Consider the following 23,062-nt stretch of genomic DNA (forward strand, 5'->3'; position numbering starts at 1 on the left):
GTTGATAAACAGGCTGCAGTGCATTCCTTTTGCTCCACTAGACGTTGTAGCATATAAAACGTACTATTCCATCAGGTTTCGGTTTCCTGAATCAATTTATGAACCGGTGTTTTCATTAGATCCTGGATCTCATGGAGTTTTTGATGAGCACTGCAACTTGTTTTAAAATAGCTAACAATTTTTCTGGCCTTTTCCTGCATTATGCAGAACTCACTGTTGCTGTTCAAAGAACTTTTCACAACTAAATTGATAGTGTGTGCTAAACAAGGCACATGTTGCATATCTATGTTGCCACTGTGAATAAGTTGTACGGCCGCTGTCATGTTACTGGCGTTGTCAGTTGTGATGCTTACAACTTTGTTTTCAATGTTCCATTTTGAAATCACGTTATCTAACACCTCACTAATATTTAGCGCTGTATGCTTTTCCGGGAAACGGAATGTCTCAAGAGCTAAAGCTTTCAGGCACCAATTAGTCTTAATGAAATTACCAGTTACAGCAATATATGCCTCACTATTGAGTGAGGTCCACATATCGGTCGTTAAAGAAACACAAGTAGAGTCTTCCACGGCCAAGTTTACAGCCTCTTTCTGTTTATGGTAATCGTCCTCAATCATGAGGCGCAACTTTTTTCGATTTGGTATCGAGTATTGTGGGTCCAACAGTGAAACAAAACGTCGAAAACCAGTGTCCTCGACGATTGAAAGTGGTTGAAAATCGTCTGTTATCATGGCCACTAGTGCTTCATCTAGCTGTTGTTGCCGTTTATTTCCCCCTATGAAGAGAAACGTAAGATTTAGATCAGTGCTCCTGCGAGGGGCTACGTTATGCTCGACAACTAGCCCAATAAAATTACATAGCGTATCGTGCAAAAGCTAGGACAGTATAGGTTTGATTTAGGGGTATGTTGTAGATTATCGCAGTACGATTAAAAAATCAATTTTTTTAAGCATGGCGGACCGTTTCGGACACTATCCGAACTTTTGCACGGAATTCACCTTTTGTACCACACGTACCTGGATATTTTGTCTGCCTCGCACTATTGGAAGAATGAGCCTCTGTATCCATGGACGTCGCTGTTTTATTGCTCGATAAGATGTCTAATCATGCCCGTTGTATTTTTTTATACATTACGGAGATTTTTTACGACAAATGCTGCAAGTAACGTTATCTCCATCCTCCGTAAAGTATTGTCAGCACCATGAAGTTTGTTTTCGAGTGTCCATATTGATTTGAATAACAACTTTACTCGAATGAAACCTGAGACATACTAGTTACGAGCACAGCAAGCAGCGAGCGTGTTTGTCTAGCGGCGGCATTCAATTCATAAAACAACAGCGGCGCGGCTATGTTGTCATAGCCAACTGGCGCGCAGCGGCACAAGCCGCCGAGCCGTTTCTCGTGAGCTTCTCGAGAATTGCTTGAGAACTAGAGGCTCGAGAAATTCTCGGTGAGCTCAAGTCGCCGCGCCTCGCCATCCCATCACTGATTTGTAGAGGCATCAGATGACTGTGGGCAAACAATTACTATTCTCACTTTTGTGCAATAAATATTTTTCTCCTAAGTGACAATTAACCCAGGATAATGTCTTCTTTTTGACTGCTGTTATCCCATATCTTCAAGGCTCAACATATGAATCTGGATTTGGTAATGTTAATGGTGTAGTCTGGCCAGGTGCCCTTCCTGTCAGCAGTATAAGGGCTAGTGATGAGTAACCCACTCCGAGGAAAAGCACACTGCATTATCCCTTATCTAAGGATGAAACAGATAGTAGGGTACAATTTTATGAATGGTTTCAGATAACAGTTATTTGTGAACCAGGACATATGGGTAACATTGCTTTGGCAGATGAAACACAATTTAAACTTTTGAAATTGTCAATTTGAAATACTATGCACTGAACCGAACATAGTCCTCACATTACTGGTTAAAAGGATCCTGATTTCCCTAGTGCGTACATGTGGCATTGTTTATCTATGACGGAGTTCATAGGGCGTTTCCATTTTGAAGGTATCGTGACTGGAGAAAAGTACCTAACAATGCTTGCTGATTATATTTTCCCTTCTATTATCACCATCCAGTGACAGACTTTGTTAATAATGAGATGAGGCCCAACCACCATGTAATATGTGTGTGTGCATAAGTGTATAAAAATATACCAGACCAAGTGATGGCACACAGGGGTCCAATCAAGTTTCTTGCACACACTCCACACTGCTCAATTTTTTTTCTTTTTTTTCCTTATGGGGCACAATATAAGAGGAAGTGAACAATAGTAAACCATACTACATACATTTTGGTATAAGAATCAAGTGGTGTATGCACAAATCAGGAAACTGGTGCAAGCTACAGAATATTTCATGACTTGTATTCAGGAATGTATTGATGTTGAGCAGGACACAGGCTTGCAAGATGAAATTTCAAAGAAGCAGAATAGGATTTCTGGATTGGATAGAGTAAGGAATGAGATGATGAGAGACATAGTGACAGAGAAGCCCATGCAAAAGGCAATAGAAGATACAAGATTAAGATGGTATGGGCATGTTAAGACAATGGGAGTTGGCAGGATACTGAGACAGGTTGACTGAAACGATAGTAGTGGGCAAGAGACCCAGAGGGGTGGGGGGGTGGGGGGTGGGGGTGGGGGGAGGGGGGAGGGGAGAGGGGGGGGGGGGGAGAGAGAGAGAGAGAGAGAGAGAGAGAGAGAGAGAGAGAGAGAGTGGGAAAACACACTTGACCTCTTAGCCACAAGCAATCCAGAGCTAATAGAGAGCATCATGACTGATACAGGGATTAGTGATCACAAGGTCATTGTAGCTAGGCTCAATACAGTTTCCTCCAAATCCACCAGAAACAAACGCAAAATAATTTTATTTAAAAAAGCAGATAAAGTGTCACTAGATGCCTTCCTAAGAGACACTCTCCATTCCTTCCGAACTGACTATGCAAATGTAGACGAGATGTGGCTCAAATTCAAAGATATAGTAGCAACAGCAATTGAGAGATTCGTACCTCATAAACTGGTAAAAGATGGAACTGATCCCCCATGGTACACAAAACAGGTCCGAACGCTGTTGCAGAGGCAATGGAAAAAGCATGCGAAGTTCAGAAGAATGCGAAATCCCGAAGATTGGCTAAAATTTACAGACACGCGAAATTTAGGACGGACTTCAATGCGAGATGCCTTTAATAGGTTCCACAACGAAACATTGTCTCAAAATTTGGTACAAAATCTGAAGAAATTCTGGTCGTATGTAAAGTACACAAGCGGCAAGACGCTGTCAATACCTTCGCTGCGCATTGTCGATGGTACTGTTACCGATGACTGTGCCGCTAAAGCGGAGTTATTGAACGCAGTTTTCTGAAATTCTTTCACCGGGGAAGACGAATGGAATATTCCAGAATTTGAAACACGAACAGCTTCTAGCATGAGTTTCTTAGAAGTAGATACCTTAGGGGTTGGGAAGCAACTCAAATCACTTGATAAGGGCAAGTCTTCAGGTCCAGATTGTATACCGATTAGGTTCCTTTCAGATTACGCTGATACAATAGCTCCCTACTTAGCAATCATATACAACCGCTCGCTCACCGACAGATCTGTACCTACAGATTGGAAAATTGCGCAGGTCGCACCAGTGTTTAAGAAGGGTAGTAGGAGTAATTCATCGAACTACAGACCTATATCATTGATGTCGATTTGCAGTAGGGTTTTGGAGCATATTCTGTATTCAAACATTATGAATCACGTCGAAGGGAACGACCTATTGATACGTAATCAGCATGGTTTCAGAAAACATCGTTCTTGTGCAACGCAGCTAGCTCTTTATTCGCACGAAGTAATGGCCGCTATCGACAGGGGATCTCAGGTTGATTCCGTATTTCTAGATTTCCAGAAAGCTTTTGACACCGTTCCTCACAAGCGACTTCTAATCAAGCTGCGAGCCTATGGGGTATCGTCTCAGTTGTGCGACTGGATTCGTGATTTCCTGTCAGGAAGGTCACAGTTCGTAGTAATAGAGGGCAAATCATCGAGTAAAACTGAAGTGATATCAGGTGTTCCCCAGGGAAACGTCCTGGGACCTCTGCTGTTCCTGATCTATATAAATGACCTGGGTGACAATCTGACCAGTTCTCTTAGGTTGTTCGTAGATCATGCTGTAATTTGCCGTCTAGTAAGGTCATCCGAAGACCAGTACCAGTTGCAAAGCGATTTAGAAAATATTGCTGTATGGTGTGGCAGATGGCAGTTGACGCTAAATAACGAAAAGTGTGAGGTGATCCACATGAGTTCCAAAAGAAATCCGTTGGAATTCGATTACTCGATAAATAGTACAATTCTCAGGGCTGTCAATTCAACTAAGTACCTGGGTGTTAAAATTATGAACAACTTCAGTTGGAAAGACCACATAGATAATATTGTGGGGAAGGCAAGCCAAAGGCTGCGTTTCATTGGCAGGAGACTTAGAAGATGCAACAAGTCCACTAAAGAGACAGCTTACACTACACTCGTTCGTCCTCTGTTAGAATATTGCTGCGCGGTGTGGGATCCTTACCAGGTGGCATTGACGGAGGACATTGAAAGGGTGCAAAAAAGGGCAGCTCGTTTTGTATTATCGCATAATAGGGGAGAGAGTGTGGCAGATATGATACGCAAGTTGGGATGGAAGTCATTAAAGCAAAGACGCTTTTCGTCGCGGCGAGATCTATTTATGAAATTTCAGTCACCAACTCTCTCTTCCGAATGCGAAAATATTTTGTTGAGCCCAACCTACATAGGTAGGAATGATCATCAAAATAAAATTAGAGAAATCAGAGCTCGAAAAGAAAGGTTTAGGTGTTCGTTTTTCCCGCGTGCTGTTCGGGAGTGGAATGGTAGAGAGATAGTATGATTGTGGCTCGATGGACCCTCTCCCAAGCACTTAAATGTGAATTGTAGAGTAGTCACGTAGACGTAGATGTAGAGAGAGAGAGAGAGAGAGAGAGAGAGAGAGAGAGAGAGAGATGCATCACTGGGTGAAGGAATGTGAAATGATGAGAGGAGAAGACTAGAACAGAGTGGAGAGAGAAACATAATGGGAGAACAGGAGAAAATGGAGAGGCTTATGTTCTAAACAGACGCATTTAGGGGCTGGAAAATTTAGACGACGACAATGGCGATGATGATGATGATGATGATGATGATGATGATGATCACAGGTCAGGGCTGTCAATTCAACTAAGTACCTGGGTGTTAAAATTATGAACAACTTCAGTTGGAAAGACCACATAGATAATATTGTGGGGAAGGCAAGCCAAAGGCTGCGTTTCATTGGCAGGAGACTTAGAAGATGCAACAAGTCCACTAAAGAGACAGCTTACACTACACTCGTTCGTCCTCTGTTAGAATATTGCTGCGCGGTGTGGGATCCTTACCAGGTGGCATTGACGGAGGACATTGAAAGGGTGCAAAAAAGGGCAGCTCGTTTTGTATTATCGCATAATCATCATCATCATCATCATCATCATCATCATCATCACTGCTAAAAGGTCAACAATTTGAAAATTTCTTTTGATCAGCATTTAGAACATTTAATTAAACCAGAAAGTACAAATTAAGGTACAAAAATACATTTTCTATGATACATTGAAGCGCTAAAGAAACTGGTATAGGCATGCATGTTCAAATACAGAGATAGGTAAACAGGCAGAATACGGTGCTGTGGTCATCAATGCCCATATAAGACAACAAGTGTCTGGTGCAGTTGTTAGATTGGTAACTGCTGCCAGAATGGCTGGTTATCAAAGACGTAAGTGAGTTTGAATGTGGTGCTACATTCGGCACATGAGCGATGGGACGCAGCATCTCCGAGGTAGTGATGAAGTGGGGATTTTCCCGTACGACCATTTCACGAGTGTACCTTGAACATTAGGAATCTGGTAAAACATCAAATCTCCAAAATCACTGCAAGAATGGGACCAATGATGAGTGAAGAGAATTGTTCAACATGACAGACATGCAACCCTACCACAAATTGCTGCAGATTTCAGTGCTGGGCCATCAACAAGTGTCAGCAAGTGAACCATTCATTGAAACATCATCGATATGGGCATTCAGAGCCAAAGACCCACTCATGTACCTTTGATGATTGTACGGCACACAGCTTTACACCTCATCTCTGCCCGTCATCACCAAGATTGTGTTGTTGATGACTGGAAACTTGTTGCCTGGTCGGATGAGTCTCGTTTCAAATTGTATTGAGCAGATGGACATGTACGGGTATGGAGACAACCTCATGAATCCACGGACCCTGCCTATCTGCAGGGGACTGTTCAAGCTGGTGGAGGCTCTGTAATGATGCTGGGTGTGTGCAGTTGGAGTGATATGGGACTCTTGATACGTCTAGATATGACTCTGACAGGTGACACGTACTTAAGCATCCTGTATGATCACCTGCAGCCATTCATGTACATTGCGCACTCCAATGGACTTGGGTAATTCCAGCAGGATAATGCAACATTCCACACATCCAGAATTGCTACAGAATGGCTCCAGCAACACTCTGAGTTGAAACACTTCTGCTGGCCAGCAAATTGTCCAGACATGAACATCATTGAGCATATCTGGGATGCCTTGCAACGTGCTGTTCAGAAGAGATCTGCACCGCTCGTACTCTTACGGATTTATGGACAGCCCTCCAGGATTCATGGTGTTTGTTCCCTCCAGCAATACTTCAGACACTAGTCGAGTCCATGCCATGTCTTGTTGCGGCACTTCTGCATACTCACAGGGGCCCTACACGGTTTTAGGCATGTGTACCAGTTTCTTCGGTTCTTCAGTGTAGTTCAAAGTGTGTACACAACTGAAATTTCTTACCATTCTGCCCTAGGCAGTAACTGTTCTACAATAACAACCATTGTTGGTGTTTAATTTCTGCATGTATTATGTTTTTCATCAATTAATTAAACAAATGTATTTTACAATACATTCCATAATAGAAATTTAATTATATTTTAAGTTTGTGAAAAAGAGTAAGCTTACATGAAGTTAGTAATTTTTTTATACAGCTCCATCATAGATGCAAAATGTTTGTATTACATTAGAGCAGCAATGAATCAAGTTGCTCAGCAACACCTTTCTGTGATAATGTCAGTATTCTCGAATTAGATCCATACACACAGCAACACACTACACCAATTCTAAATGTTTCACTGGCAAGCTTTCTCAAAAGAATGAGTGAATGACCAGGTCTCAGTTGCATTAGGCTGTTGACAATAAACCTCTAATTTAATTAACAAATTTTCAAGTGACTCGCCAAACAAGTAATAAGTTTACAAAACACACCTGTTAGATAAAATAACCTTGAAGATAACACTGTGGAACAAAGATTTTGCTTCCTGAGAAATTGCAACTGAAGTTAGTAATATCCAACTAACTATCCATTTATCTGCAGTCCATTAATTGTCATCACCCACAGTTTCTGACTGGTTGGTTGGCTGGTTGGAGGGTTGGGGTTAAGGCACAAAACAGCAGGGTTCCTTGATCAAGAGAGAGTTCATCTGGGAATAGAAGCATCAGCTAGGAATTTGAATGAATTATGAAACACTGTGGGAGTGGTAAAATCGAGGTCTTGACACTAATACTGATGCCAGAGCTGAGAAATAATTTAAAGAGAAATATAAGTGTATGGGTTGGACTAGCATGTAGGTCAGAGCAGATAAGAGGTCTCCAGGGCTCCTCTGTGGCAAGAGAAACTCTATCCACACCTGACCCTTTATCTGCCTAGAAACTGGTGTCTGTGGCGTAGAGAAGCAACTGAAAGAGTAGAAAACAAATAAGTCACCAGTTCATGATGAAAACCCAATTTGGTTTTCAGAAAGCACTCTGCAGCATTTGCCCCTTCCTTAGCTTGCATTTATCAAGAATTTCTCACCCAGTGAAAACTCCAGGGCAAATGGCAAAAAGTGCAGGTGACTCCTTTATGTAAGAAACATAAAAGAACTGCCCAGCAGAATCACACACCAATATACTTAACATCAGTTTCCTGCAGAAATCTTGAATACATTCTGAGTTCAAATATAATAAATTTCCTAGAGACAGAAAAGCTTTTGTCCAAAAATCAACAAGGATTTAGAGAGCATCATCGCTTCTGCGAAACTTAGCTTGCCCTTTTCTCTCATAATGTCCTATATACAATGGAGGACAACAGGCATATTCCATATTCCTAGATCTCCAGAAAGCATTGTACACAGTGTCCCACTGTGGGTCACTGACGACGGTCTGAGCATATAGTTTCAGTTCCCTGTGGTTCAAAGACTTCTTAGGCAATAGAACCCATTAAGTGGTCCTTGACAGTGAGTGTACATCAGAGATAAATGTATCGTGAGGAGTCCCCAGGGAAGTGTGATAGGACTGCTTTTATTCTCTATATACATGAATGACCTGACGGACAGAGCAATTTACAGCTGTTTGCTGATGACACTGTGGTGTGCAGGAAGGTGTTGTCATTGAGCAACTGTAGGACAAAATTTCTAGTTGGTATAATGAATGGCAGCTTGTTCTAAATGTAGAAAAATGTAAGTTAATCTGATTGAGTGGGATAACAGTCCTGTAGGTCAATTAAAACACAGGTATTACAGAGATGCTTCGAGAACTCAAATGGAAATCCTTGGAGGAAAGATGACGGTTTTTCCACAAGGCACCAGTGTGCAAATTTAGAGAATCAGCATTTGAGCCTGACTGCCAACATACATTTTGTGTAAGGACCACGAAGATAAGATGCAAGAAAAGGCTTGTACAGAGGCTTTTAGAGAGTTGTTTTTTCCTCGATCTATTTGTGAGTGGTACAGGAGAGGGAATAACTAGTAGTGGTACAAGGTACCCTCCAAAATGCACTGAGCGGTGGTTTGCAGAGTATATCTATGTAGATGTTGTTGAAGATGAACTTGATTAAGGACACAGACTGTTACAGAGTAAAGAATGTCTCATATCCAGGATATTCATACTAATGAAAGTGAGGAGGCCAAAATGTAATGGATTTCAATTGAACCAGAAATAACAAACTAAGGGCAGAGAAACAATAATATCAGCAGGTGGGTGGAGCCAGTGAGTGCCCAGTAGACATCCTCATGCACTCATAATCCAACCTGAGCATAGGTATCAATGCCCTTTGTATGGGGAAAAAAACCAGTTTGAGAAGTTGGATGGTTAGGAAATTGTCGGCTGGTGATTACACAAGTGACAAGAGTTGGTATTGTGGGAAATGAAGAGGGTAGATTCTCACTTCAGCAAGATGTGTCTTTGGGACTATTCTGGAAGACACCTGTGGCCAGCCTTATTCCATGATGATGGACTGGGTCCAACAATTTCAAAGCTAAAGATTCTGCTGAGCCACAAACCTGAAAACCACAGTCCAACAGGGGTGAAACCAGGATCCAGTAAATAGGAATGAGAGTAGTGCAATATGCAGCACAAAAGGTGTGGGCAAGAAAGTAGAGAGGGTTAAGCTTTCACATGCAGCTAGTCTTTAAGCGACGAATATGGGCTGGCCATGTCGGCTTTCTGTCAAAGATTTGTCCCAAAAACCAGGACTGTGCTACAATGTCCAAACACTGTGTGCCCATAGAGTTCTGGGTCAAGACGGATGGTGGTACAATGACAGAAATGCATGAATCACATTTTCATGGGAGTGAACTGGAAGGAATGGGAAAGAGTCCATTCAGAGGTCCTGCAGATGGTGCTTTTGAGCTGGCATTCAGCAGCAAGGCCACTGTCTGGAAGCTATACCAAATGCAAAAGTTGTTGACACACAGTGCAGGATGACCAGCAGTCAGACTGAGGTCATTAACTCAATGACGGTGATGAAGAAAAGTGTAACTCTCAGCACGGAGCCCTGCAGGATGTCATTCTTTTGGACCCCTGAGGATCTGAGAGACATACCAATTCTAACCTGAAATGATCACTGAGATAAGAATTGGTGAAAAAAATCAGTAAGGAGCCTTCAAAGTTCTAGTCAAGGAGGGTAAGTAAAATGTGATGGCACCAAGTGGTGTTGTATGCCTTACATAGGGGGAGGGGGAGAAAAAAAAAAAATCGCAATTTGGTGTTGACATTTACAAAAAAAAACTGTCAGATTGATATGTCGTCACTGAGATGAATGAAAAACATTCACACTGTGTATGCCGTTTACATTTATTACTTCTCTCTTACTAACTCTATTCTCATCACATTTTGCAGATAATATCCACATAGGTTGCTGAACGTACCTACATAATTATATTATTGTATGACACATATATCAGAAAATATAAAGTCATAAACACTGAGATGCCTGAAAACCTACCACATCATGCTTGAAGTTTTAATACATTTATTCTTTACTACTAAGACACTCTTACAATCAAGTCAAATTAAGCAAATCCATGACACTTGGCAGCACTTTTGACGGCTTTCATCTGCAAAGAACAAATCGCTGTAGGTGAAAACAGTAGCCATTTATAGAGCTACTAAGAGGCGTTGCCATAGAAACTTTTACAAAACTGCATTGTGCACATGCAAAGCAACTGCAACCAGCATACAGAAAATGTCCGGAGTCATGATTCTTAATTTGGATACTATACTTACAATCTGTACATTATACTTATTTCTTTGTAAGACTGTCTCATAATTTCAAAGATGTTTTCACAAATACATCGAAATGAAACTTTTTTGATACTTCAATACAAACAAAGTTCATTTTGTGTTTTTATAAGGTTTTGAAACTCTGAGAAAAACACTCATAAGGAATCTAGCAGTACCACCAAGAAACACAAAAGTGTGTCTCCCCCCTCCCCCCCCCCCCCCCCAGCCACAACAGGTGCGTATCCCCCTTCCCCACTCCTTACTTAACTTTTATCTCTTTTTTTATCTTCAATTTTTGTGAAAAACAGTCACTTCTCGAAGACATCTAAAATGACAAAAAAATTTCTAGTGAAATTGTGTGCTAGAATGAGAGAGGGAGGTGGCCCAAAAATTGTTAAAAATGAGTTACTGACATTTGTTTACTACCATTATATAGTTATAGTTCCACAATATGTTAATAATTAGTACACACCTTTACTGTTCCACTGTACAGAAGAAAGATTTTGGAATATCTCAGAATCACACTGAAACTCAAAATATTTATGTTCCATGTCTGTGTGGGTTAGCTCCCTCTCACATTCTAATACTCAATTCTGCTCAAAAGCAAGGTAACCAGTTCTCAATACATCCTACATGAAAGAGCAAAAATCCATTATCCTACATGTTTGACATAATTTAGTTTCAACTTCAGTTTTAATTCAGTTAAGCCTTTCTGCTGTTTCTCCACAATACTTGCCTTTATACACATACAATACATATGTAGCACATAAAAGTTACTATTAACATCTGAAGGTGTGTATGAGAGAGAGTTTTTTGTTCAGTATTATGAACCTTATGATTTGTCAAGGGAATAAAGAATTATTGTAGAATTAATCAGTACATTTGCAGTCATCATATTTACACCACCTACACAACTAAAATGCCACAATATCTGTTGAACAAATAATTTGTTGTATACAATTATTTACAGAAAAATCATCCTTCAAATCTTGTAAAGCATCAGGAACTGCAACTTCAGCATTCTAAGTCAAGTCAGTGAGATCTGGATAATTGGCAGTACTGTAAGGAGTCATTCTTGTATCTCCATACTGCAGCTGCTTCCATTATTCTCATTTGCTTATCTTTTTACAGGCAGCTCATTCATTCTAGCTTTGATTCAACGATTTGTGACCACCGTCGTGAAAACAAACAAGTGTTTTTTTCTTCTTTTTCTGGCATTGTGGCAAACAGCATTCCACACTATTGTGTTCAGTCAACTCTTTTTGAGTTTCTATGGTCATTTTATCTCCTTCTGGAAGAAATTCAGTACCTCTCTGTAATACATCATGCAGTGAGAAGTAATATTCCTCTTAAGAATCTACTAAATTGCATGCTTCTTGGAAAGCAGTACCAAAGCTGATGTCATGAGGGCAGCCTCATTTTCAAACAGAGGAAGGATTCGACACTAATTTAGCACAGTAATCTTGATGATTAAAGGGCTTCTGCTGCTACAAGCACAAGACACTGTTGATGTTTTAGGCAACTTTTCTATCAAAGTCATCAACTTTCTTTGCTTTCTCAAGCAGTGTGTGATTCAGAGTTAAAGAACGAATTTCAAATATTCCACAAAGTTTTAGGAGCCTTTTTTTTTTCTTTCTTTCTTTCTTTCTTTCGGCCTCTTAGTCACATTTTTCAGCACATATAAGAGAAGTGTATTTGAAATTGAATGGATTAAGACAAAGACAATTTTAAATTTCTGTCAACTACTTGAGCAGCTATCTAGTTAATTAGTTTCTTTGCTTTACATTGTTTAATATGTCCACATCAACATACCTTATGCACTTCAGTCATTGCAACATTCTGTAGAAGAGTATGAGCCTTACACGAAGTGAAGTTTCCAACCCCTTCATCACTTTTGATGTCCCTCCTTGCGAAATAGATTTTCCGCAAATAAAACAGTGGGTACAGTCCAGCATTATTTTCTTCCCAGACCACAAAAAAGAAAACAGTAAGAAGAAACACTAAATAAAACAACAAACTGAACTGTCCCACAGGGCTTTAATAAACTCATGATATAAACTCAACTAAACTGAACATGTGTAGGGAAAACAAGCAGCAACAGTGATAGGTGAACTTTGAGTGAATGAGAATGGGAACTCACAGTTTTCATTGTTGGGCACCTAATCCCAATTTCAATAATACTCAACACACAATAAATTTCATCAAATAGAAAATGTACAAAATATTTCCATACATTTAATAATTCTCTTCATTTACATAATGGACTAACCAACAAAAGCTGCAAAAATTATGGATTAACAGACTCCTTTTCCATTTCATATACCTCTAAAACTATTCATATGACTTAAAATATGCAAGAGTTTTTGTGTAGAGTTTTATGAGGATTTTTTTTATAATTACAGTTTTCTTCTAAAAATAAACCATTTTGTGTAAATTTTAAAAAATGGAAGAAACTGATGCGGAGGGAAAAAGAGGACACCCTACCTCCCTACAATAGGGGAGGGAGAGGGGGGGGGAGGCAAGGCAACCACTACACCTTACGCAAGTATTATCCCAAAGTTTCAAAACTTTATATAATATACTTGAATTCAGAAGTGGAAACGAACGTGAGGGATTCTAACTGCAGGGACAATGCCTCAGAGCCTCGCACAGTGTAACAGTCAAGAGCTTATTCATTGTACAGGGTGTTTCAAAAAGGGCTTCACAACTTTAAAAAATTCATATAAATTTAATGAAAGAAGATATAGAGCTGGGTTTAGTGTTATTTTGTAGGGAAAGCATCACGTTTTTTCACCTTAAACTAAAGATGAAAGATGATGTATGTGGCTTCCATTGGTTATCCTGCATACATCACAGGTTTGCTCAGTGGCGGCGTAAATTCTCGCTCTAAGTTCAGGTAGAGAAGCCAGCACATGAGATACAAACATGATATCCTTGATGAATACCCATTTAAAAAAAAAAGAGTGGCGTCAGTTTCGGGCCATGTAATTGGCGCATCATGGTCAATCTATTGACCTGGAAAGCAGCCACTGAGAAAATTCCAGATGTCAGCCAGGTAGTGGGGTGGTGCACCATCTTGCATGAAGTACACATTTTGTTCTTGGTCATCCTCATCGATCTGTGGTATCAAAAATTGTTGTATCATATCCAGGTACACTATCCTGTTGATGGTTCTCTCAAGGAAAGAAAGGGACCATACACTTTGTTCTTGTTCAATGCACAAAAAAATGTTCAGTTTAAGACTATCACAAACATGTTGCAATGTTTGATGTGGATTATCACTGAACTGTTGTCGCCAACTTCAATCCAAAACACACAGCTAGCACGCTTGGATCCAGTGAAGGCAGCCATCTTTAACCCAACTGCTGCTAGCGCTCCTTATAGTGCAATTCAGCACTTATTGTGAATAGCAGAGCAATCATGTAGATGTAGCAAACTATCTCAGACAAAACTTCATGTATTTCCCTACAAATTGACATTACAATTACCTCTGTAGGTTCTATGAATTTGATTTGATTTGATTTTGACAGGGAAGCTAAAACAGATTAGGTCTAACCCGCCACTGCACACACCAAAACCGAGTTTATTGTGCGGTATCGCTCCCTGTATATCTAGTAAAGCCAACCAATGCCCTTAAATAGTGCAAGGAGCCCTTTACCACGTTTTTGTTAGACACAATTTCTTCAGGTCTAGTTGTCCTGAAGATCCTGTATCTTTTGCTCTCCAATGCCAGGCATTCAAAGATTAGGTGTGATGCAGTGTCTTCACTCTCATCACAAATCCTACATTCATTCAGGGTCTTCTTTCATTATACGCATTGTGTGTATGTGCTTTTTGAAATTCCCATGGCCAGTCATCAGTCCAGTCCTGAGTTTGATCTCTTTCCTGTTCAATCCCAGGATTACAGAGCGTCTTTTAAAATACAGCTTGGGCATCATTACCTTACCATGTTTTTGTTTATGGACCTTATTCCAATTTTCTACGTGCTGTTTCCTAAGCCAGTTCCGTAGTTCTAGTTTGATCATAGCCTCGGTGATTGTCAGGACAGGTTCCAGTCCAATAAATGGAGTCGTCGTCCCCATCCTGACCAATCTGTCAGCTTGTTCATTGCCTGAGTGGCCAGGGATCCACACTAGATTTACCCTACTGCTTCCCCCTAGCTCCACTAGAGCCCTGTGGCATTCTGCAACAATCTTAGATCTCATTGCATGTGCTGCCACTGACTTCAGGGCTGCCAGGTTGTCTGAATAGATGTAGATGCTACGGTCCTTGTAGCACCTACACATATTCTCTTCCACACTTGCCCTGATTGCAGTAATTTCAGCTTGGAATACAGAGGCCAGTTTTCCTAGAGAGATGATGCCCTCCTGTCTTGGCTGAACCCTGTACATCCCTGCCCCACCACCTTGGTCCGATTTTGACCCATCGGTGAACCAAACAATGTCCCCTGTAGTGTGGTGTCGAACTGTTTTTTTCCGTCTGCTCTCTGCTTACAATTATCATATTGTAAGGCTTGTTGAAGCAGTTGGCGGGTTATTATATAGGCGGCAGGCATTTCCCCAGCCATTCCTTTATTTACCTCACTCACCATGTTAGTGTGTAATTCTGGATATCCCAATGAGATCCAATTTTTGCCAGTTTTAAGTCTGACTGCCCTAGCTACCTACCTCCATCTTGACCCAAAGGTGTAGTGGAGGCATGTGCAGCATGGCTTCCATCCCAGCAGTTGATGTACTGCTAATTCCACCTATTATGGCTAAGCAGGCCAGTCTCTGCACCGTAGCAAGCTCCTTAGCTGCAACCTGCTGTTCTACCTTCTTCCTAGGTCTAACCATTGTGGAGTATATCCAGTGCATACCTCTGGGCCTTAAGGCCCCAGTTTTTACCACAAGCCCTTCTGGTACTCACTAGAGTAATTTTTGCCTCAGAGCTGATGCTCTTAATGTTAGGGGTCCATGTCAGTTTCTCATCAAAGGTTACCCCTAGATATTTCACTATCCCCTTCATACATAGAGTTTCATTGAACAGTTTTAGATTCCAACTTGAGTGTTGGATGTGCCTCTTTGTAAATGGCACCACAACAGTCCTCTTAGGATTAAACCTCAGATCCTGTTTACTGCAGCAGTCTTGCACAATGTCCAATCTTCCTTGTGCCATACTTCTAACTACGTCGGTAAATTTGCCAAGTATTACTATGACAAGGTCATCTGCATATCCTTGGCAGAAGCACTGTCTGGAATTTAGTTCCTCAATGAGTTGGTTCACCACTAGGTTTCACAATAGAGGGGACAGAACTACTCCTTGTGGGCAACCTCTAGTGGTGTTAATTACCATCTTTTCATTCATCATGGTAGCCTCTACCTCCCTTCCACTAAGCACAGCCCTGGTCCACCTCTGCTGCCCTTACCATGGAATCGAAGGTCGTGTTACTGAAGGCCCTCCCTCAATATCCAGGAAGATGCAGAGGGCTATTTCTTGGAAGTGAAGTGCTTTCTTCACTCTCCCAAAGAGTTGATGGGAGAGCTGTCTCGCATGATTTACCTGGTTGATATGCGTGTTGGTTTGAATGTAGAGGGGCCCTAATTAGCCTCCTCTCCCCAATGTATACATTAACCAGTTTTTCCAATGTTTTGAGAATGAAGCAGGACAGATGATTGGTCTCATATCCTTGGCCTTGGTATGATCATTTCTCCCTGGCTTTAGAATGAAAACAACCTTCACTGACCTCCAAGCACTGGGAATGATTCCTACTGCTAGACTAACCCTGAATAACCTGCATAGGACTCTTATGAGACTCTTTCCTGCCTTTTGCAGGAGAGCTGGAAAGATTCCATCTGGGCTAGGTGACTTGAACAGTTGGACTGTTCCCACCAACCATTGGATTTCATTAAAGCCACTATAAATTAATTTATATGAATTTTCAAAGTTGTTAAGTCCCTGTATTTGTGACCTAGATTTATAAAAAACGAAAGTAGAATGACATGCTTCGATGATACGAGAGTGAAATTTTGTACAGAAGCATGTCAAAATATCTCTGTATCATAATCATGAAAAAGAATTCTTGTCATTCTTTCCCTCAAATGGTTGGTTGGTTGGTTTGGGGAAGGAGACCAGACAGCGTGGTCATCGGTCTCATCGGATTAGGGAAGGATGGGGAAGGAAGTCGGCCGTGCCCTTTCAGAGGAACCATCCCGGCATTTGCCTGGAGTGATTCAGGGAAATCACGGAAAACCTAAATCAGGATGGCCGGACCCGGGATTGAACCGTCGTCCTTCCGAATGCGCCCTCAAATGGGAATATGGTCTTCTGTACTGGTATTAATGGATTAATTAAGTATTTGGAAAATAATCATAATTCAGAAGAATGGCAGGTGTCCATAAACTCATATAAAGGAAGCATTAGCGGTGGTGTTCTAAACACAGGAAAACAAGCCTCAAAGCCTGCCAATTTTCCATGCAACATAGATTAAAGAAACTTACAAGAACACGCAACTTTTGTTAGAATCTGTGCATTGCAGCATACACTGTTGACATATATGTGAAGATTTAAAAATTACTGTTATTCTTATAAGACTACAAACAGATTACACCAAGTTTCAAGGAGTAAACGTAACAACTCACCAAATAGCAGAGTCATTGAGTCATTGAAAGGAACATAAGAAGAATGAAAAAGAGTGTGTGTGTGTGTGTGTGTGTGTGTGTGTGTGTGTGTGTGTGAGAGAGAGAGAGAGAGAGAGAGAGAGAGAGAGAGAGAGAGAGAGACGTTAATGTGCTTTTCAATGAGTCAACACCTCTACTTTTTGCTGAGTTGTCATATTTACTTCTTAAATCTACATCTACATCTACATCCACATCCATACTCCGCAAGCCACCTGACGGTGTGTGGCGGAGGGTCCCTTGGGTACCTCTATTGGTTCACCCTTCTATTTCAGTCTCGTATTGTTCGTGGAAAGAAGGATTGTCGGTAAGCCTCTGTGTGGGCTCTAATCTCTCTGATTTTATCCTCATGGTCTCTTCGCGAGATACACGTAGGAGGGAGCAATATACTGCTTGACTCTTCGGTGAAGGTATGTTCTCGAAACTTCATCAAAAGCTCGTACCGAGCTACTGAGCATCTCTCCTGCAGAGTCTTCCACTGGAGTTCATCTATCATCTCCGTAACGCTTTCGAGATTACTAAATGATCCTGTAGCGAAGCACGCTGCTCTCCGTTGGATCTTCTCTATGTCTTCTATCAACCCTATCTGGTATGGATCCCACACTGCTGAGCAGTATTCAAGCAGTGGGCGAACAAGCGTACTGTAACCTACTTCCTTTGTTTTCGGATTGCATTTCCTTAGGATTCTTCCAATGAATCTCCGTCTGGCATCTGCTTTACCAATGATTAACTTTATATGATCATTCCATTTTCAATCACTCCTAATGCGTACTCCCAGATAATTTATGGAATTAACTGCTTCCAGTTGCTGACCTGCTATATTGTAGCTAAATGATAAGAAATCTTTCTTTCTATGTATTCGCAGCACATTACACTTGTCTACATTGAGCTTCAATTGCCATTCCCTGCACCATGCGTCAATTCGCTGCAGATCCTCCTGCATTTTAGTACAATTTTACATTGTTACAACCTCTCGATATACCACAGCATCATCCGAAAAAAAGCCTCAGTGAACTTCCGATTTCATACACAAGGTCATTTATGTATATTGTGAATAGCAACGGTCCTACAACACTCCCCTGCGGCACACCTGAAATCACTCTTACTTCGGAAGAATTCTCTCCATTGAGAATGACGTGCTGCGTTCTGTTATCTAGGAACTCTTCCATCCAATCACACAATTGGTCTGATAGTCCATATGCTCTTACTTTGTTCATTAAACCACTGTGGGGAACTGTATCGCACACCTTGCGGAAGTCAAGAAACACGGCATCTACCTGGGAACCCGTGTCTATGGCCCTCTGAGTCTCATGGACAAATAGCGCAAGCTGGGTTTCACACGACCGTCTTTTTCAAAACACATGCTGATTCCTACAGAGTAAATTTCTACTCGAACATAATACGTGTTCCAAAATTCTACAACTGATCGACGTTAGAGATATAGATCTATAGCTCTGCACATCTGTTCGATGTCCCTTCTTGAAAACGGGGATGACCTGTGCCCTTTTCCAATCCTTTGGAACGCTACGCTCTTCTAGAGACCTACGGTACACCACTGGAAGAAGGGGGGCAAGTTCCTTCGCGTACTCTGTGTAAAATCTAACTGGTATCCCATCAGATCCAGCGGCCTTTCCTCTTTTGAGCGATTTTAATTGTTACTCTATCCCTCTGTTGTCTATTTCGATATCTACCATTTTGTCATCTATGCAACAATCTAGAGAAGGAACTACAGTGCAGTCTTCCTCTGTGAAACAGCTTTGGAAAAAGACATTCAGTATTTCGGCCTTTAGTCTGTCATCCTCTGTTTCAGTACCATTTTGGTCACAGAGTGTCTGGACATTTTGTTTTGATCCACCTACCGCTTTGACATAAGACCAAAATTTCTTAGGATTTTCTGCCAAGTCAGTACATAGAACTTTACTTTCGAATTCATTGAATGCCTCTCGCATAGCCCTCCTCTCTCAACATTTCGCTTCGCATAATTTTTGTTTGTCTGCAAGGCTTTGGCTATGTTTATGTTTGCTGTGAAGTTCCCTTTGCTTCTGCAGCAGTTCTCTAACTCTGTTGTTGTACCACGGTGGCTCTTTTCCATCTCCTACGATCTTGCTTGGCAAATACTCATCTAATTCATATTGTACGATGGTTTTGAACTTTGTCTACTGATGCTCAACACTATCTGTACTTGAGACAAAACTTTTGTGTTGAGCCATCAGGTACTCTGTAATCTGCTTTTTGTCACTTTTGCTAAACAGAAAAATCTTCCTACCTTTCTTAATATCTCTATTTACAGCTGAAATCATCGATGCAGTAACCGCTTTATGATCGCTGATTCCCTGTTCTGCGTTAACTGTTTCAAATAGTTCGGGTCTGTTTGTCACCAGGAGGTCTAATATGTTGTCGCCACAAGTCGGTTCTCTGTTTAACTGCTCAAAATAGTTTTCAGATAAAGCACTTAAAAAAATTTCACTGGATTCTTTGTCCCTGCCACCCGCTATGAACGTTTGAGTCTCCCAGTCTATATCCGGCAAATTAAAATCTCCACCCAGAACTATAACATGGTGGGGAAATATTTTCCAAATTATCCTTCAGGTGCTCAGCCACAACAGCTGCTGAGCCAGGGGGCCTATAGAGACATCCAATTACCATGTCTGAGCCTGCTTTAACTGTGACCTTCACCCAAATTATTTCACATTTCGGATCTCCGTCAATGTCCTTCAATACTATTGCACTTCTTATCGCTATAAACATGCCTCCCCCTTCACTGTCCAGCCTGTCTCTGCGGTATACATTCCAATCCGAGTTTAGGATTTCATTACTGTTTACGTCTGGTTCCAGCCAACTTTCTGTCCCTAGTACTATGTGGGCATTGTGACCGTTTATTAATTATTTACATTCCAAAAGGACTTCCATTACCCTATTTATATCAAAAACAATCTAATGTGAGTGGAACAGTAGTACAAGAGTCAGTCATTTTTCTGTAAGACAATGACCTAAGTGTTAACACTTTGAACCTAATATGAAGAATGTTAAAAATGTACAACTTTTTGATCCACTGCATATCAAACTTAGTTTGATAAAAAATTATGTGAAAGTATGTATTATGATGGAAAAGCATGTCAATATACACGGAATAAGTTTTCCTAGGTCTGTGAGGTTAAAACAAAAGAGTAATCTTCACTGGATCTCAAAACAGGATTTTATGAAAGAAAGAAATTTTGTTGAATCACTACAAAGAAACAAAAACGTAGCATGGAAGGCATTTAAAAAAATTGTCAAGAATTTTCTTGGCATGAACAAAGCACCTAATTACAAGGAGATAGTTGGAAACCTGATTGATGCATTCATAAATTCTTTAAAAATGTATTTTTTCTACAGCCGTTCAGATTTATTTCCAAACAACCTGTCAAATGACAGTGACAGACACAATGAGAGATTTCATCAAGAAGTCTCTAACATGGACTTGTGCTACTAAGGCAAATGGACTCCGGCAATGCTTGCAGATTTACTATTGGCATCTTAGAAGGGAGACAACATATAAATGAAAATCATATCCAAAAATTCCCTGCTGGGAATTTTGTTTGGCAATGCAGTTTAGGAGGATAGAAAGAGAGGTGCTCAAAGGTACAAATGAAAACTGAGTCATAATAATTATAGTATTTGAATATAATAGAGGGAAACATTCCACGTGGGAAAAATATATCTAAAAACAAAGATGATGAGACTTACCAAACAAAAGCGCTGGCAGGTCGATAGACACACAAACAAACACAAACATACACACAAAATTCTAGCTTTTGCAACCAATGGTTGCTTCGTCAGGAAAGAGGGAAGGAGAGGGAAAGACGAAAGGATGTGGGTTTTAAGGGAGAGGGTAAGGAGTCATTCCAATCCCGGGAGCGGAAAGACTTACCTTAGGGGGAAAAAAGGACGGGTACACACACACACACACACACACACACACACACATATCCATCCGCACATACACAGGCACAAGCAGACATTTTCTCCCTTAAAACCCACATCCTTTCGTCTTTCCCTCTCCTTCTCTCTTTCCTGACGAAGCAACCATTGGTTGCGAAAGCTAGAATTTTGTGTGTATGTTTGTGTTTGTTTGTGTGTCTATCGACCTGCCAGCGCTTTTGTTTGGTAAGTCTCATCATCTTTGTTTTTAGATATATTTATAGTATTTGCATTACTCTGATGTCATATTGTATATATAGAGGAAAATAAGGAAAAATTAAATTAACTCTTTTTCAAAAACAGTATTTCTGGTGCGAAGCTGAATTCATAGGATCAAAAACACTTTTTCTAATGACCTTGAGGGTGACAGGACATACCCTAATTCTGCTTCTTTTTTTATATCAAAATCTATTAGAAACACCCAGTTTTGTGCAAGAAGTAACAAAAAAAGTTCAAATTTGTTCCACAGTGTAACGCTTGCCTCAGTATTTAAGGGTGGCACAGTATTGAATTATGTGATCCATACAACAAATTTTTGCAGTCAGGTTATTGTAACTTTTCTTCTTATACGTAGTGTTATGTTTCAAAATAACACAGAAACAAACTTACTCTGTGAGGAAGGGATGTTCCAGCAAATCTGCTGCTGTAGCTCTTTTCTCAGGATCAGGTTCAAAACAACATAAAATAAAATTCTTTGCCTTTTCTGATAATTCAGGAGGGATTTCAGGATGAATCTTGTAATAGCCTACCTGCAATAATAACAAACTTTTGTTAATAATGAGATAACTGGAAATATTTGCCTATGTTTTGGAGAGTTATTTTATCAACAATAAAACTAAATACAGTAATATGTACTAATTCTGGGAACAGAGCACAACTTCCAAGATACATTCAGAAAAGAAAGGTGCAAAGGAAAGTGTGTGGGAAGTTGGTGGACAGATTTGGTCATTGAAAATTCTGGATGCTGAACAAACATGGTCTTGCAGAAAAACTGAATGGAAGTTACAGAGTGCAATTAATGGAGATTAAGAATCTCAGCTCTGAAAGAGAGAAGATTGTCAACTGCTCATAAAGGAAAATCTGAGCATGTGTGACAATGATAGCAATGATAAATAGAAATGAAAATCAGTTAAATAAAAAGAAATTACAGAATATAAAGAGAAGAGTAGATTTGCATTCAAAGAGAGAGAAAACTAAATGCAATGACTGTGAGAAAGTGAGGAGTGGATTTAGCTATCAAGAAGTGGGATGAAATAAAGAAAAGGACAAACATGAGAGTAGGAAATACTGAAGTACTGGGGAAGGTCATTGGATGAAACAGGGATGCAAATTTTTAGTATCACACATTAACGTAAATAAAATTCCCTTCTCCTCCTTGTGAGATCATGGCATAGAGGTATAAATGATGATTACCAGGCACTAATCAAAGACAAAGTCTGTGTACAGAAAAGGCAAGTCACCACAGTCAAAGTGACAATATTTTAACATGGCATCTACTTTTGAGAAGCGATGGAAGTTATGAGACTTTCAGCATATGAAAATATATACAGTTGGGTAATGAACTGTGCACTATAGTATGATTCTTTTCTGCTCTGTGTGTTTGTTTCACAATTGCTATGATGATTTGAATCTGTGTTCGTCTGCCAGTCACATTTAGTTAACAGAGCATTGTGGGATACAAACTGCATTTCATCTTTTGCGGCCTGTCTGACTTGAAAGGGTCTTATAAATAATTATTCTGCTTCTGTCACACTCATTTGCATGTGAACTTTCTTACTTCTTCACAAATATACCATCACATTAAAACATAAAGAACAGATTAAAATTGCAGGTCATTATTGAGACTAGT

At 40.4% G+C, this 23,062-nt stretch overlaps 1 protein-coding gene across 2 annotated transcripts in view; it reads right to left on the reverse strand.

Annotated features, from left to right (window-relative positions):
• The window catches only part of LOC124617109 (mitogen-activated protein kinase kinase kinase 15), a 165,139-nt gene that overhangs the window by 76,768 nt on the left and 65,309 nt on the right, over window positions 1-23,062 (reverse strand). For both annotated transcript variants that reach the window (XM_047145240.1, XM_047145239.1), the window contains exon 17: window positions 21,823-21,962. In XM_047145240.1, the coding sequence (XP_047001196.1) occupies window positions 21,823-21,962 (140 nt within the window). The remainder of the gene's footprint in view (window positions 1-21,822; window positions 21,963-23,062) is intronic.

The sequence above is a fragment of the Schistocerca americana genome, chromosome 1, assembly GCF_021461395.2.
Source record: "Schistocerca americana isolate TAMUIC-IGC-003095 chromosome 1, iqSchAmer2.1, whole genome shotgun sequence".
In the NCBI taxonomy this organism is placed as follows: Eukaryota; Metazoa; Arthropoda; class Insecta; order Orthoptera; family Acrididae; genus Schistocerca; species Schistocerca americana.